Consider the following 12500-nt stretch of genomic DNA (forward strand, 5'->3'; position numbering starts at 1 on the left):
TCATCTTCCATCAGGATAGGGTTTCCCTTCGAACCAACCCGTCATTTATGCCTAAAGTGGTATCCAGGGTAGCTTTAAATCAAGCCATACACTTACCTACCTTTTACCCCAGTCCTCAAAACAAAGGGGAAAGGCTCTTACACTCCTTAGACATCCATAGATAGCTACGTTATTATTTGGACAGAACAAAGTCTTTCAGGAAATCAGAACAACTCTTTGTGTCCTATGCTGTAGGAGCTCAAGGGAAGCCAGTTTCCAAACAGACTATTTCAAAATGGATAGGCCAATACATACGGTTTTGTTACTCCTATCATGGAAAATCTGTCCCTACAGGCATCAGATCCCACTCCACCAGGGCCACAGCTACCTCTACAGCCTTCCTCAGAGGAGTTCCTACCAAAGATATTTTGGAGGCAGCCACTTGGAGTTCTGTGCATACCTTCACAAAACACTACCACCTGCCTTTATATTCCAAAACTAGAGCAGGCTTTGCCACTGCTGTGTTGCAGGGCATTCTGGCTCATCCCAGTTCTACCTAGTGCCTACCACCCTGTGCGTAGCTTTGGGATTCTACCCATCTGTGATTACTGCAGCTGTATGCATGATGAACATAGTACAGTTTTGTACCTACCATAAATGTAGATGTTCGAGTGCTAATACAGCTGCAGTACAGTTTTCCCTCCCTCCTTCCCCTCTTGGTAAAGGCCTAGGGCCTAACCCCTCTTCATACAACTTGATGGGGTTATCCTTCTATGGTATATTTGCTTGCAACTACTGATTTTTGATTATATTGCATTTCATGTATTTAAATATAATTTATGTATTGCCTTCCTTCTGGGGGCACCTGACATCTGGGGCAAGAAAGACTGAAGAAAATGGCGTCGGCTGTGTCTTGTATACCCCTGCCTCACTGACGTCAGGAAAGAAAGCGACAACAACTGACGCCAGACCTAGACTTTGGAATTCGGCCGACCGAGGGACCGCCTGACGGCAAAGAACCCATCTGTGATTACTGCAGCTGTATTAGCACTCTAACATCTACATTTATGTTAGGTACAAAACTGTACTTTCCTGGGCATTTTGGTTTATGGATTCTGGGAACTTTTCTCCGACTGTGTTGGTGCTAGTATAATGCTCCCGGTGTATGTCTGGGTATTTTCAGTCAAGCATTATAATGTGGTTTGGGGGGCTTGATATATTCATGTATTCCAACATAGGCCAGGTGCAGTTCCTGGTATTAAGACTGTAGTCTGCAGCAGGCTATATACTGGGAGGCAGTTTTAGCCATTGGTATTTGACCATGGCTATTCAGTGCTGCTTCTTGTTGTGGTACCAACATGGGGGTGTGGTTATCCTTGACACTTATTGCTAGTCACCCTCCTTTTGTAGCTTGTTCCATGTTTTGTGGCTGTACAGCACAGTACGAGGTGTGACCTGGTAGTGTTAGGGTGCTGATGTTAGCCTTGACCCTGTTTTCTATTACAGGACTGATATCTACAGTCTCCATACTGTGTGCGTTTACACTGCACACATCTTGCTGTTTAGACTTCTGGCATTGGGTAGCATTACATCTAGGTTCCTATCCCTTGTGGTACCTATGAAGGTGGGTTTGTGTTTTGAGACTTACCTGTTCAGGGCATGTTGTGGGTACTGCCAGCCTTTGCCAGTATCCATGGGGCCTGGACTGATAGGTGCACGCCACCCCTAGCAGGTGGTGCATCATGTCGTGCTCCGCATGTCTTCCCAGGCTGGAACACATTGGCTCCCCTTTGACTACCTGCATTACTTTAGCCAGTTATTGCTATTCATCATCCCATCGTCATTTTGTGGCTTCATGCTTGGTGAGGGTGGATGTTAGGGTCCTCAGGTGTGCATATAGTACATGGTGTTACATTACTTAACACATGGCATTCATGCCTCAGGTGGTGCTGCAGGGCTGCCTCTGTCGGATGCGCATATTACACTCCCTGTACGTGTTTGTGAGCAGGCCATGTCATTTTAGGCATCCCTGTTATTATTTGAGTGAGTCAGAGGGGGTATCATTCCCAGGGTTCCTACTGAGCCAGTGTATGTGCTATGCGTTGCCTCTTTGCCAAGACCAGGGCATACTGGGCACGCCTCCTTCTGCCTACTGGGGCAGGCTCAGGTTGTTCCTCCTCCGAGACACGCTCTGCCTGTGATGGCCTTGGCAATGGTGGGGGGCTGTTTGGCCCAGCCCTATGCTGGTCCTGCTGCAGCTGTTTTCGCAAGATCATATTATGTAGCATAGCACATACCATGACAGTTTGGGTACATGTAGTTGGTGTGTACTGCAAGGCTCCACCAGATGTGTCCAGACACCGGAACCGTGACTTGAGCAGCCCAAACACATGCTCTATTACATTATGTGTTTGTGCATGTGCCTCATTATGGCATTCCTATTAAGGTGTGTGTGCGTTTCTGATGGGTGTCATCAGCCACGGCTCCAGTGCATAACCTGCATCCCCCACTAGGTGTCCGTGTGGGATGTCCCCATTGGCAAATGTCTGGTACAGCTGCGTCAAATGCCAGATGTAGGAATCATGGTAACTCCCAGGGCAGCCAGCACACACATTCATTATTATGCCCTGGGCATCACACACGACCTGGCAGTTGATGGAGGGGAAGCCCTTGCGGTTAATGTAGGCTCTACCCCGCTCACCGGCTGGTGCTTTGATGTGTATGTGCGTGCAGTCTATTGCACCCACTACCTCAGGGTATTCCGCTATCTGCTGGAAGAGACGCGTATTGCTGGCCAATACCTCACGGGCATTGGGGAAATATACACGATCACCGACATGTGCTGACATGGCATCCAGGAACTGGTGCAGTACCCTGGAGGCTGATGCCTGTGATATCCCCATCATATCACCAGTTGGTCTCTGGAAGGTACCTGTTGCTAGTATTCTTAGGCCAACACATACCTTGGTTTCCACTGGGATGGGTTCCCCTCTCTTGGTTCTGTGTGTGAGGCATGGCCTGCACAGCTCAACTATTTGCTGCAGGAGCTCTCTGTCCACTCTATAGCGCTCTACTATCTCCAGCTCATGTAACCTGTGGTAGGTGACCCTGGGCCTGTACACTCTTCTCCGTCTCCTCACTGTGGGTTGTCTGGCACCATCTGCATTGTCACCACCCTCAGCAAGTCGCCTATGTCTCATTATGACAGCTATGGCAGCCCCTAACATTTCTGCTCTGAGTGAAGCTTTTTCAGTTTTCACTTCTATTAGCTTACTCCTGTCTTGCAGTGTCTCTTGAGAGAAACGTCCTGCACTGCTTTTTGCAGAGTTTTAAGTGCTGGGCTGGGCTACTATTCTGCCTGTGTAATTGCCTGCTTCTAATTGTTTTCATCTGCTAGCTCCAGCAGTATTCCCTGCTAGCTTCCTACTAATTCTGTTGCTTCCTTTTTCCTTTCTGTTTCCTTAGGGGGGAGCAGCGTGCATACCAGCAGAAATACGCTCACAGTGGCTTACACGCGCGCACACATGCTTACACGGTTTACAATCGTCTTATTCGGGTTAACACGCGCGCACACCAGCGCAAACAGTGTTACAGGTCTGCCAACAGGCTCCTACATGCTCAGTCATTCCTACACGCGCGCACACCAGCGCAAACAGTGTTAAACATCTACCAACACGCTTCCACATGCTCAGTCTGCCTTACATGTGCGCACACTGCCCTACTCGCGCTTCATGGCACGCACACGTGCGCATGCACACCCAGCAAGAAACTTTAGTGTAAGTAACAGTGTACACCTTCCATTTCTTGACTTTCCCAGACTTATCTTGTGGCACTCCTCTTTCCCTGATCTGTGTCTGTCATGTTACACTGACCTCCAATGAACTGCATTTCTTTCTACCATTCCCCCCTGTGATGTCACCTATCTCCTACTCTATTCCTCCCCCTTATGTATCTCTTACACTACTCAGACTGTGCTCATTTGCTATGTGACTGTGAGATTCCGTATTCTAAGCCTCATTTACATCAGATTGCCTACAAATGCTTAGTTACATGTCTTACACTCAGCTTCCCCCCTTAGCAACCACTACACGGTGGCCATGTTGTTTTTGGTCTGCTGGGCCCTGCATTGTCATTCCATGTATTGCATAAAACCCACATTTGTGGGTTTGTAACCTTCATTTTTATGTTTTATACAGCGCAGCCTGTTTGCGTGGGGCTGCGCTGGGTTTAAACATCGGCAATCACCGAAAAAAAAAATTATATTTTTACTATTTTTGCATCGGGTTACCTTGCCAATGGCCACATATTTGGCCATTGGCATGCTGCCTGACACATATGCACCCTTTATTTGGAGCTGACATGACTCCGTTGTGAATTTTGCAGAAATGTACTCAGTTGTCAACTGAGTACATTTCTGCAGCTAAAACGTCTCTTACACGGGCTGGTTTCTGCTTCGTGGATCGCTAATATACCTCATTTGCATACCTTTCGGCTGCAAGTGAGGTATTTAGCATGTCCACGCCCAGTCCGTGTAAGAGACGTTTTAGCTGGTCTCTTACACGGAGTTCTGGATCGCAAGGCTTGCATGGAGTGTTACACATCTCTTACACTCCGTGCAAGCCTTCGTGAATCCTGCCCAGTTTCTTGTAACTATAGCTTTAAATAGGAAGAGTTCAGTGAATTAAAATAATGTGTAACTGTTTACATCTGTGAAAGTTAATTAGTGCTTAATAAACACTGTTTACCAAATGAAATATTCAGTTTGTTTACAAATTTTTGATTATTTGCATTCTCTCAAGTTAAATATTGGGAATTCTCAAGTTAAATATTTCTGCCCTTCTGTAGTTCCTCCATTTTCTTATTTCAATATTTCCTATATCAAGGAGAAAATTCAAACCAAAACCAAGCTAAACCTCATTCAAATTGAGTAGTGGTTTATTGCATTTTCCACTGGAAAGTGTCATTACAGTCACGTTTAACTAATGGTCTTAACATTTTATATCATCAGTTAAATGTAACATTTTCCAAGCCCTTTATCTGTTAATGTCAGCCATTTAAAAGCATAGTAATAATAAAGCCATCATATTAAATAAATGTGCACATCAAAATAAAAGTGTGCAGGGCTATTTTTCTAATGAGACAAAATATAACCATATTCTAAAAATATAACCATATTCTAATTTAACGTAACTTGCTCATTTCGGTACAAACACTTCACAATTTCATTTTACATCCACCAGCATCTTCATCTTCACATGTGTGGCGTAGCTTTGATTCAACATTGCTTCTTTCATGTTGCTAATTACGTAGTAGCTCAGTTTGAACTTCAGTGTATATATTGCCGTATATGTCCATAATACTAAAAATGTACACTGAGAGGTTCCGTGTGTTTCTGCTAAGCAGCAAAACTAATAAAATCATGTTTACTTTGTTGGCTATGCTTAAAACTTAAATATAACTGTTAACATTTAATATAGTTCACAATCTAAATTTAAGTCATGACATATTGTAATCAGAGGACACATGACTATAAAGCTGTACAGTTTTAAATTTAAGCTTTTATTTTGATAAACTGTCATTATTATTCCTAGTCCCACACTTATTTGGTTCATTCAAAGCTAAATTTATTTACACTATCTAATAAAAACAGTAAGCACATATGAAAATACTTTTTCCATACTGTACATTACAAGTTCCCATATGTATAATGTAAATTTAAGAAACGAGAGGAAGAGGTGATTATTTTATACACACACCATGTGTATTTATGTATGTAGTATATTCTGTGGACTTTGTACGTTTACTTTGTGGACAAAGAGCACTCTAAGTTGACTTTGTTGACATCAGGAGATACTGAACCCCTGATTATCCAGTATGGTGGTTCTAGGAGGTGTGTATATGCTTGTAAGAGGAGTTTAAGGTTAGAATAAGGGATGCATTTAGTTGTATGTTTGTATTTTTTGTGCTTGTGCCAGTGTTGTAGGAGTTATGGTTAGAGTTAAGGTTAAGTTAGGTAATAGTTTGTATGATATGTGTGTGGTGTTCTACATGTATTGTATTTAATTCTTTCTTTATTTTTTTTCTTTAGACATTCCCTTATGGAATGGTGTTTTGGTAAAGTAACATATCAGGCTGAGGTTAGGATCGGGGATAGGGTTAGAGTTAACACACAATTAAGGTGAGATGGGGGTGAAGTTCTTAAATGAATATCTTACTGATCCATGCTAGAGGAGTGACTGGGGTTCATCTGCAGTTGATATGTCTTGTAGAGTTTGTACATCATTCTCCATGATGTAGCCATCATAGTTGCATATCATTTTTCATCGTATCTGCTCTTTTAGAGTTAGTATTTTTTCTTCCATGGGAACACACCAAGTTTTTAGATTGTATTTGTAAATGTTTTTGGGAGATAGTTTACTGTTCATTTAATTTCTTGAAGATTTACTTTGGTTGGAAGAATGTTTAGTTTCTGGTTTAAGGACCTTTTTGATGGTGATGTTCTTCGTGTTTCACTGTTGCAGTCATTACATTTGGGTAATCTGCTGGTAGGTTGCCCTCAGTCAGCCTGATTAACAAAGTCTTGGGTCCTGCGTCTGTTGCCGTCCCTTCTTCCATAACGTCAGGTCGTCAGGGTTATAAAACATGCAGCCGACATCATTACCTCAGTCTTTCTTGCTGTGTGGTGCCCAAAGCGGAAGCAGTTCGCAAGTGCTGGTTGGCCGATTCCTGAAATTTTTGTTTTCGAGTTTCAGAAACAAAGTCTTCAACTTAAAGCTAAGTACCCCGTTGGGGAAACTTTTTCTTGCTCCTTACTGATGTCAGTAAAAGTTAATAATTGCATTACTTGTGGAAAGCAAATACCTCATAAAGATTTTCATCTGTACTGTATTCCTTGCCTAGGCCCTGACCACGATGTACCTTGTTGTCGGTTTTGCGCTTTATTTAATCAGCGCACTATCCGTTGTTGATACATTTTTGTCTCTAAATATTTTGGTTCTCTGTTTAATTATCCAAAAATGACGTCGGTTAGCCATCCGACTACCGGAATTTTGAAAAAACGTAAAGATAAAGACCAGAGACAGGCCGCTGAGGTCCAAAACTGACGATGACGCTTCTCCTAAGCCAGTCGCCAGTTTGCCGGTACTCAGTGAGGTGCTTTTGTAGCCCCTGATACCCACTATGTCTGACTCGCAGGCCTCTACTGAGACCCATTTGGAGTCCGGTATGCCGCGAGACACTTCAAATATGGAACCCGCGGATGTCTCTACCTTGAATGGGTCCGGAGCCACTGTGCAGGCACCAGCTTCTGAGGGTGTATTCAGGCCTACAGACTTGCATATCAAACCAACCCCATCTTCAATATTAAGGCCTAAATCTCGATCTATGTCAAAAAAACAATGCCCAGGCCACATGTTCAGGCCCCTATGCCTAAAAAACAAATGATCAAAATGGCTGAAGATCTAATTACTCTAATCAGGGGTAGTCAACCCCCCTCCCCCTTCAAAGAGGCCTAGGCCTGAGCTTGACTATGAATCTTCTGATCAGGATTCTGTTTCTTCTGACTCTTCTGGATTTGTCCATACCTATTTATGAGGATTCTGATGCAGAGGATTCCATTTCTTTTGCTTCCCCCCTGAGGATTTTTCTTTTGGTGAAACTTTACATACTTTAAGGGAGCATTTTTCCTGGGAAAGTCCGGAATTCTCTGATTCAGAAAAGAGGCTTAGGGATTTTCTTTTTACCTCAGCATAGGCCTTTGGCTATACCTCCTGTTCTAGACATTGTTGATGTGTTTTCGGAATCCAGTATAGGTTCATAGGTTCATAGGTTTATACTAGGCTATCTGCCCTAAGGCATTTATAAGCCTAGCCCAAATTATTGTGGCTTACGCCACCCCTTATATGAAAAAATACTGTGCCCATTAGTTTGTTGTGCCTCTGTCCAGCAGTGACCCAGAGATGATTCCCGGGGTAAACCTACGATCTCCCATCCACAGGTCTAGATTTCTCTTGAACAGAGTCAGCGAGGTGCTCTGCCTCACATGGACCGGGATTTTATTCCACAGCATAGGGAGTCTCTGAGTGATAAATCTATCCCTCCAGCACGCCCTATTTATATCCGTGCTAAGGTTTAAGTCGCTTGCTCTAGTGGTTTTGGTGGATTTGGATTTTTGAGGTGGAGCATGTCCATTAATTCCGGGTTGGACATGGCCTTGTATGTCAGGCACATGTCACCTCTGAGCAGACGGTATGCACTGAATAGAGCTGGAGTTTCTTCAATCTGGCAGCATATGACAGATTTTGGAGTCCCTTTATCCTTTTGGTGAGGAACTTTTGGGGTCTCTCCAATTGCTGCAGATGTCGGGTGAGATACATCCCGAATGGGGCATTGTACTCGATCATTGGTCTGATAAGTGAAGAGTACAGGGGAACAATGACCTCACTAGATCTGGATGTGAATCCCTTCATGATCAGGTGGGCAATGTAGAAGGTCTTTCTAACCACTTTAGCAATGTGAGTGTCAAAGAAAGGCCACTGTCAACCTGGGTCCCCAGGTCCCTGATAACCTCTTCTGTGCTTAGTGGATTGCCACCTATATGGTAGCTTGGGGTTACCTTGTTTTTCCCAAGGGTATGACTATACATTTTTGGCGTTTAACTTCAGGCCATGGCTCTGGCACCAGCTATCTGTTTCCGTGAGTCCCTTCTGAAGGATATCAGTGTCCGATGCACTTTCCACTATGGCCCAGTTTGCAGTCATCTGCAAACTTTGTCAGCCAAAGTCCTCCCATGTTGGCCTGTACTTCTGAGAAGTAGATGCCAAACAATAGGGGCCAAGGACCGAGCCCTGTGGGACACCACTTGTGACCGGCTTGGAGTCTGACACAGCGCCAGCAACTCTAACCCTGTGGGTTCTGTCCTTAAGCCAGTTTGCAACCCATCTTGTGACATATGGGTTTACATTTAAGCTGGTAAGTTTTTCTACAATACCAGTGGGGTATTGTGTCGAAAGCCTTGCAAGGTCAAGGTAGGCTGTATGGACTGCCTTTCCTCATCAATGGCCTTGGTGACTATTTGAAGAAGTCGACCAAGTTCAAAAGGCATGATCTTCCCTTGACAAAGCCAAACTGGGTCGGGTCCAATGTCTGCAAGTCCCCTATATCTTTGTTTATGAGCTCCATTATGATCCTCTCCATAGCTTTGCAGACTAGACTTGTTAAGCTTATGGGGCGGTAATTACCAGGGTCCGTGAGGCCACCTTTTTGGAGTGGGACCACAGTTGCCGTACGCCACTCCTTGGGCACGTATCCTGTGGTAAGGCTGAGATTAAACAGCTGCCTTATGTGCGGGTTTAATTCCTCATTTAGCTCGTGTAGCACACAGCCGGGGACACCATCCGGTCCCATTGATGCTGTGTTTTTAGCTTTAGAGAGAGCAGCTTTCACCTGCGCATTTGAGATGTCCGGGAGGCTACACTCGGCTGGGATAGTTATCTCTCCTTTAGGGGAGAGGGGGTGAAGTTTGCACTGAACCTGTCTGCCAGTATGTTGGCAATGTCTGTGGGTTCAGTGATTTTTGTATCATTTTGGACTAATTCTGAGCATATCTGTGAGTTTCCACCCAGGTTCCTAACATAGCTGAAAAAGGCCTTATGATTGTCCTTTGAATCCATGGCAATTTTTCTCTCAAAATTGGCCTTAGTTGATTTTATGAGTGCTCGTAATTCTTTACTAATAATGATCAGGGGTGACTTCCCTTTTATGGATTTTGTTCTATCATGTAATAGCTTTCTCCTCTTATTGTAAAGTTTGTTAATGGCTGGGGTCCACCAGACTGGACGTTTGCCCTTTGTGGAAAGAGTCTTGGTTTTATTTGGGATTGCCTGATCCATGCAGTCCTGGAGGTGTTCATAGAAGGCATTTGTAAGGGCTTCCATAGCTTGGGTTGTGGTTTCCTCTGACTCAGGGGCCTTGAAGGATACCACACCAGTCTTGAGTAGTGTGAAGTTTGCTTTAGAGAAGTTCTTCACTATGGTCTTTTTTGTTTGGGGTGGGGGCGGGATGTGGATTTCCAGTGAGATTAGTTTATGATCAGATCTCACCAATGAGGGATATACTTCCGGTGTGGAGCATTTTGTCCCCATGTTTGTGACAATGAGATCTAGTATATTTTCTCCTCTCGTGGGAACAGTGACTAGCTGTTCCATGGCATTTGAATTTATGAACTCCAGGAACCGTTGGGCTAGAAAGTTAGGGCTTGAGTAATAGCAATCTCTGCCTGATCATGTTAAAGCAAAATTGTTGGATGCTCCTTTAAATCAGGACCGCCTATCTGGCAATAAGGCTGAAGAAGTTTTAAAAAGATGGAAGATGAAGCTATTACTCAAGCCCTGATTCCCTGCCTCCAGCACCTTGTAAATCTGACAGATACTACAGGGTTCCTGAGTTCCACAAGTTCCTTTTCAAAAATCCTGTTGCTGATCCTGAAACCATTTCTCAAGGGCCTAAGGGCATTAAGGCTTCTACTGCTAAAAATCCTACCCCTTCTGATAGAGACTCCAGAGCGCTGGATAGATGGGGTAAAAAGGTTTATACTTCTGCAACCTTGGCTATCAGGGCCTTAAACTGACAATTTCATATGTTAAAATATCAACAGCATATTATTGGACTACTTAAACAGAAAATGATGTCTATGGAAAATAAAGATTTACAGAATTTATTGCATTCTGCTGAACAAGTTGGAAAACATACTTTGCAATGTGGTTGTTATTCTTTAGAGGCCTCTTGCAGGGCTGCTGTTACTGGGTCTGTGCTTAGAAGGCATGCTTGGCTTAAGGAGCAATCTCTGCCTGATCATGTTAAAGCAAAATTGTTGGATGCTCCTTTAAATCAGGACCGCCTATCTGGCAATAAGGCTGAAGAAGTTTTAAAAAGATGGAAGATGAAGCTAAATCTATGCAAACTGTAAAAGATTTCTTACAAGTGCAACCTCCAAGATTTAGTATGCACTGGCCTACCAAGAATTGGTCCTTTCCAGCTCCTTTCAGATCCTCTCAAGCCAAATCCAGACACACCAAAAGCATCAGGTTTCAGTCCCAGGGGACTCTCAGACCTAAGCAATGGGGGGGCCTCCACTTCCAAATCTGGAAATAACAAGACACCCCCTATGGTAAACAGTCTCAATGACTTTCCTTCAAAATTGCCAAACACTTAACTTTTAGCCATCTCTTTTGTGGGAAAGATTGCTTTTCATGCAAAAAACTGGGAACTCATAACCCAGCATAAATGGGTTTTAAATATAGTGTCCCAGGGATACAGATTTCATTTCCACACGTTGCCAACACCAAACGGGTGGCCAGACCTGCCCCCAAATCAGTGGGCAGAGTCTCAGAAACCAGTACTTTCCCCTTTTCAACATGGGGCTATTCAACCTGTACCAGAAGAGGAAAAGGGACAAGGTTTCTATTCAAGGCTTTTCCTGGTACCCAGATAAGACAGATCATGGCGTCCAATTCTGGACCGGTCTACTCTAAACACCTTTCTGGACATTCCAAAATTCAAGATGCTGACTTTTCACCAGTTACTTCCTATGCTAGGCAAAGATGCCTGGTTGGCAACTCTAGATTTAAAAGAAGCTTACCTGCATGTCCCAATCAGGGAATCTTGCAGAAGATACCTGCGCTTCAAAGCAGGCTACTTGCATTATCAGTTCTCTGCTCTGCCCTTTGGCTTGTCTACTGCACCCAGGGTATTCACAAAGTGTCTCGCTCCAGTAATTGCATTTTGCAGGCAAAGAAATATTCAAATATATTCATACCTGGACGATTGTCTAATTCAGGCAGAAAACCAGGCCGTACTTCTAAATCATCCGGCGTTTGTAAAAAGGTACACCATAAACGAAAAGAAATCACAACTGGTACACTCTCAATAGATTACATTCCTGGGTGCAAGCTTGAATACAACTGCCCAGATGGCTTTCCTCATGCCAGAAAAGCAAATTAATTTGGTAACTTACTTCAAATAAGTGGCCATAAAAACCCTGCTATTTACAAGACAAGTACTGTAAGCCTTGGGGTTAATGGCCTCCTGCATTCTTCTAATTCCATATGCAAGACTGCATATGAGGAAACTTCTGTGGTACTTAAAAAGTCTATGGAGTCAACACTTGTCACAGCTTGGAAACAGTGATTCCTATCATACCTTATCTACGCCTGGAGTTCCTATGGTGGGGAGAGGCCTGTCACCAAAACAAGGGACTGACATTCACACTACCCCCTGCCGCCCAAACCCTGACTACAGACGCATCAGACTATGCATGGGGGGGCTCACTTGGCAGGCAAGTGCATTCAGGGCAAATGAGACCCAAATCAAATGCACCTGCATATCAATCAAAAAGAAATATTAGCTGTACAGAATGCTCTGACAGCCTTCAAGGACTACATTCTTCCAGGACAACTAATAGTAAAGACAGACAACACTACGGATATGTGGTACATAAACAAGCAGTGGGGTACACATTCCTA

The 12500-nt window shown here is 43.9% G+C and overlaps 1 protein-coding gene across 1 annotated transcript in view; it reads left to right on the forward strand.

Annotated features, from left to right (window-relative positions):
- LRPPRC (leucine rich pentatricopeptide repeat containing) overlaps window positions 1–12500 on the forward strand; it is a 1486422-nt gene that overhangs the window by 864662 nt on the left and 609260 nt on the right. Inside the window, exon 20 of the mRNA XM_044079460.1 lies at window positions 11635–11685. Within this exon, the coding sequence (XP_043935395.1) occupies window positions 11635–11685 (51 nt within the window). The remainder of the gene's footprint in view (window positions 1–11634; window positions 11686–12500) is intronic.

The sequence above is a fragment of the Protopterus annectens genome, chromosome 1.part0 (assembly GCF_019279795.1).
Source record: "Protopterus annectens isolate FY-2018-M chromosome 1.part0, PAN1.0, whole genome shotgun sequence".
Taxonomy (NCBI): domain Eukaryota; kingdom Metazoa; phylum Chordata; order Ceratodontiformes; family Protopteridae; genus Protopterus; species Protopterus annectens.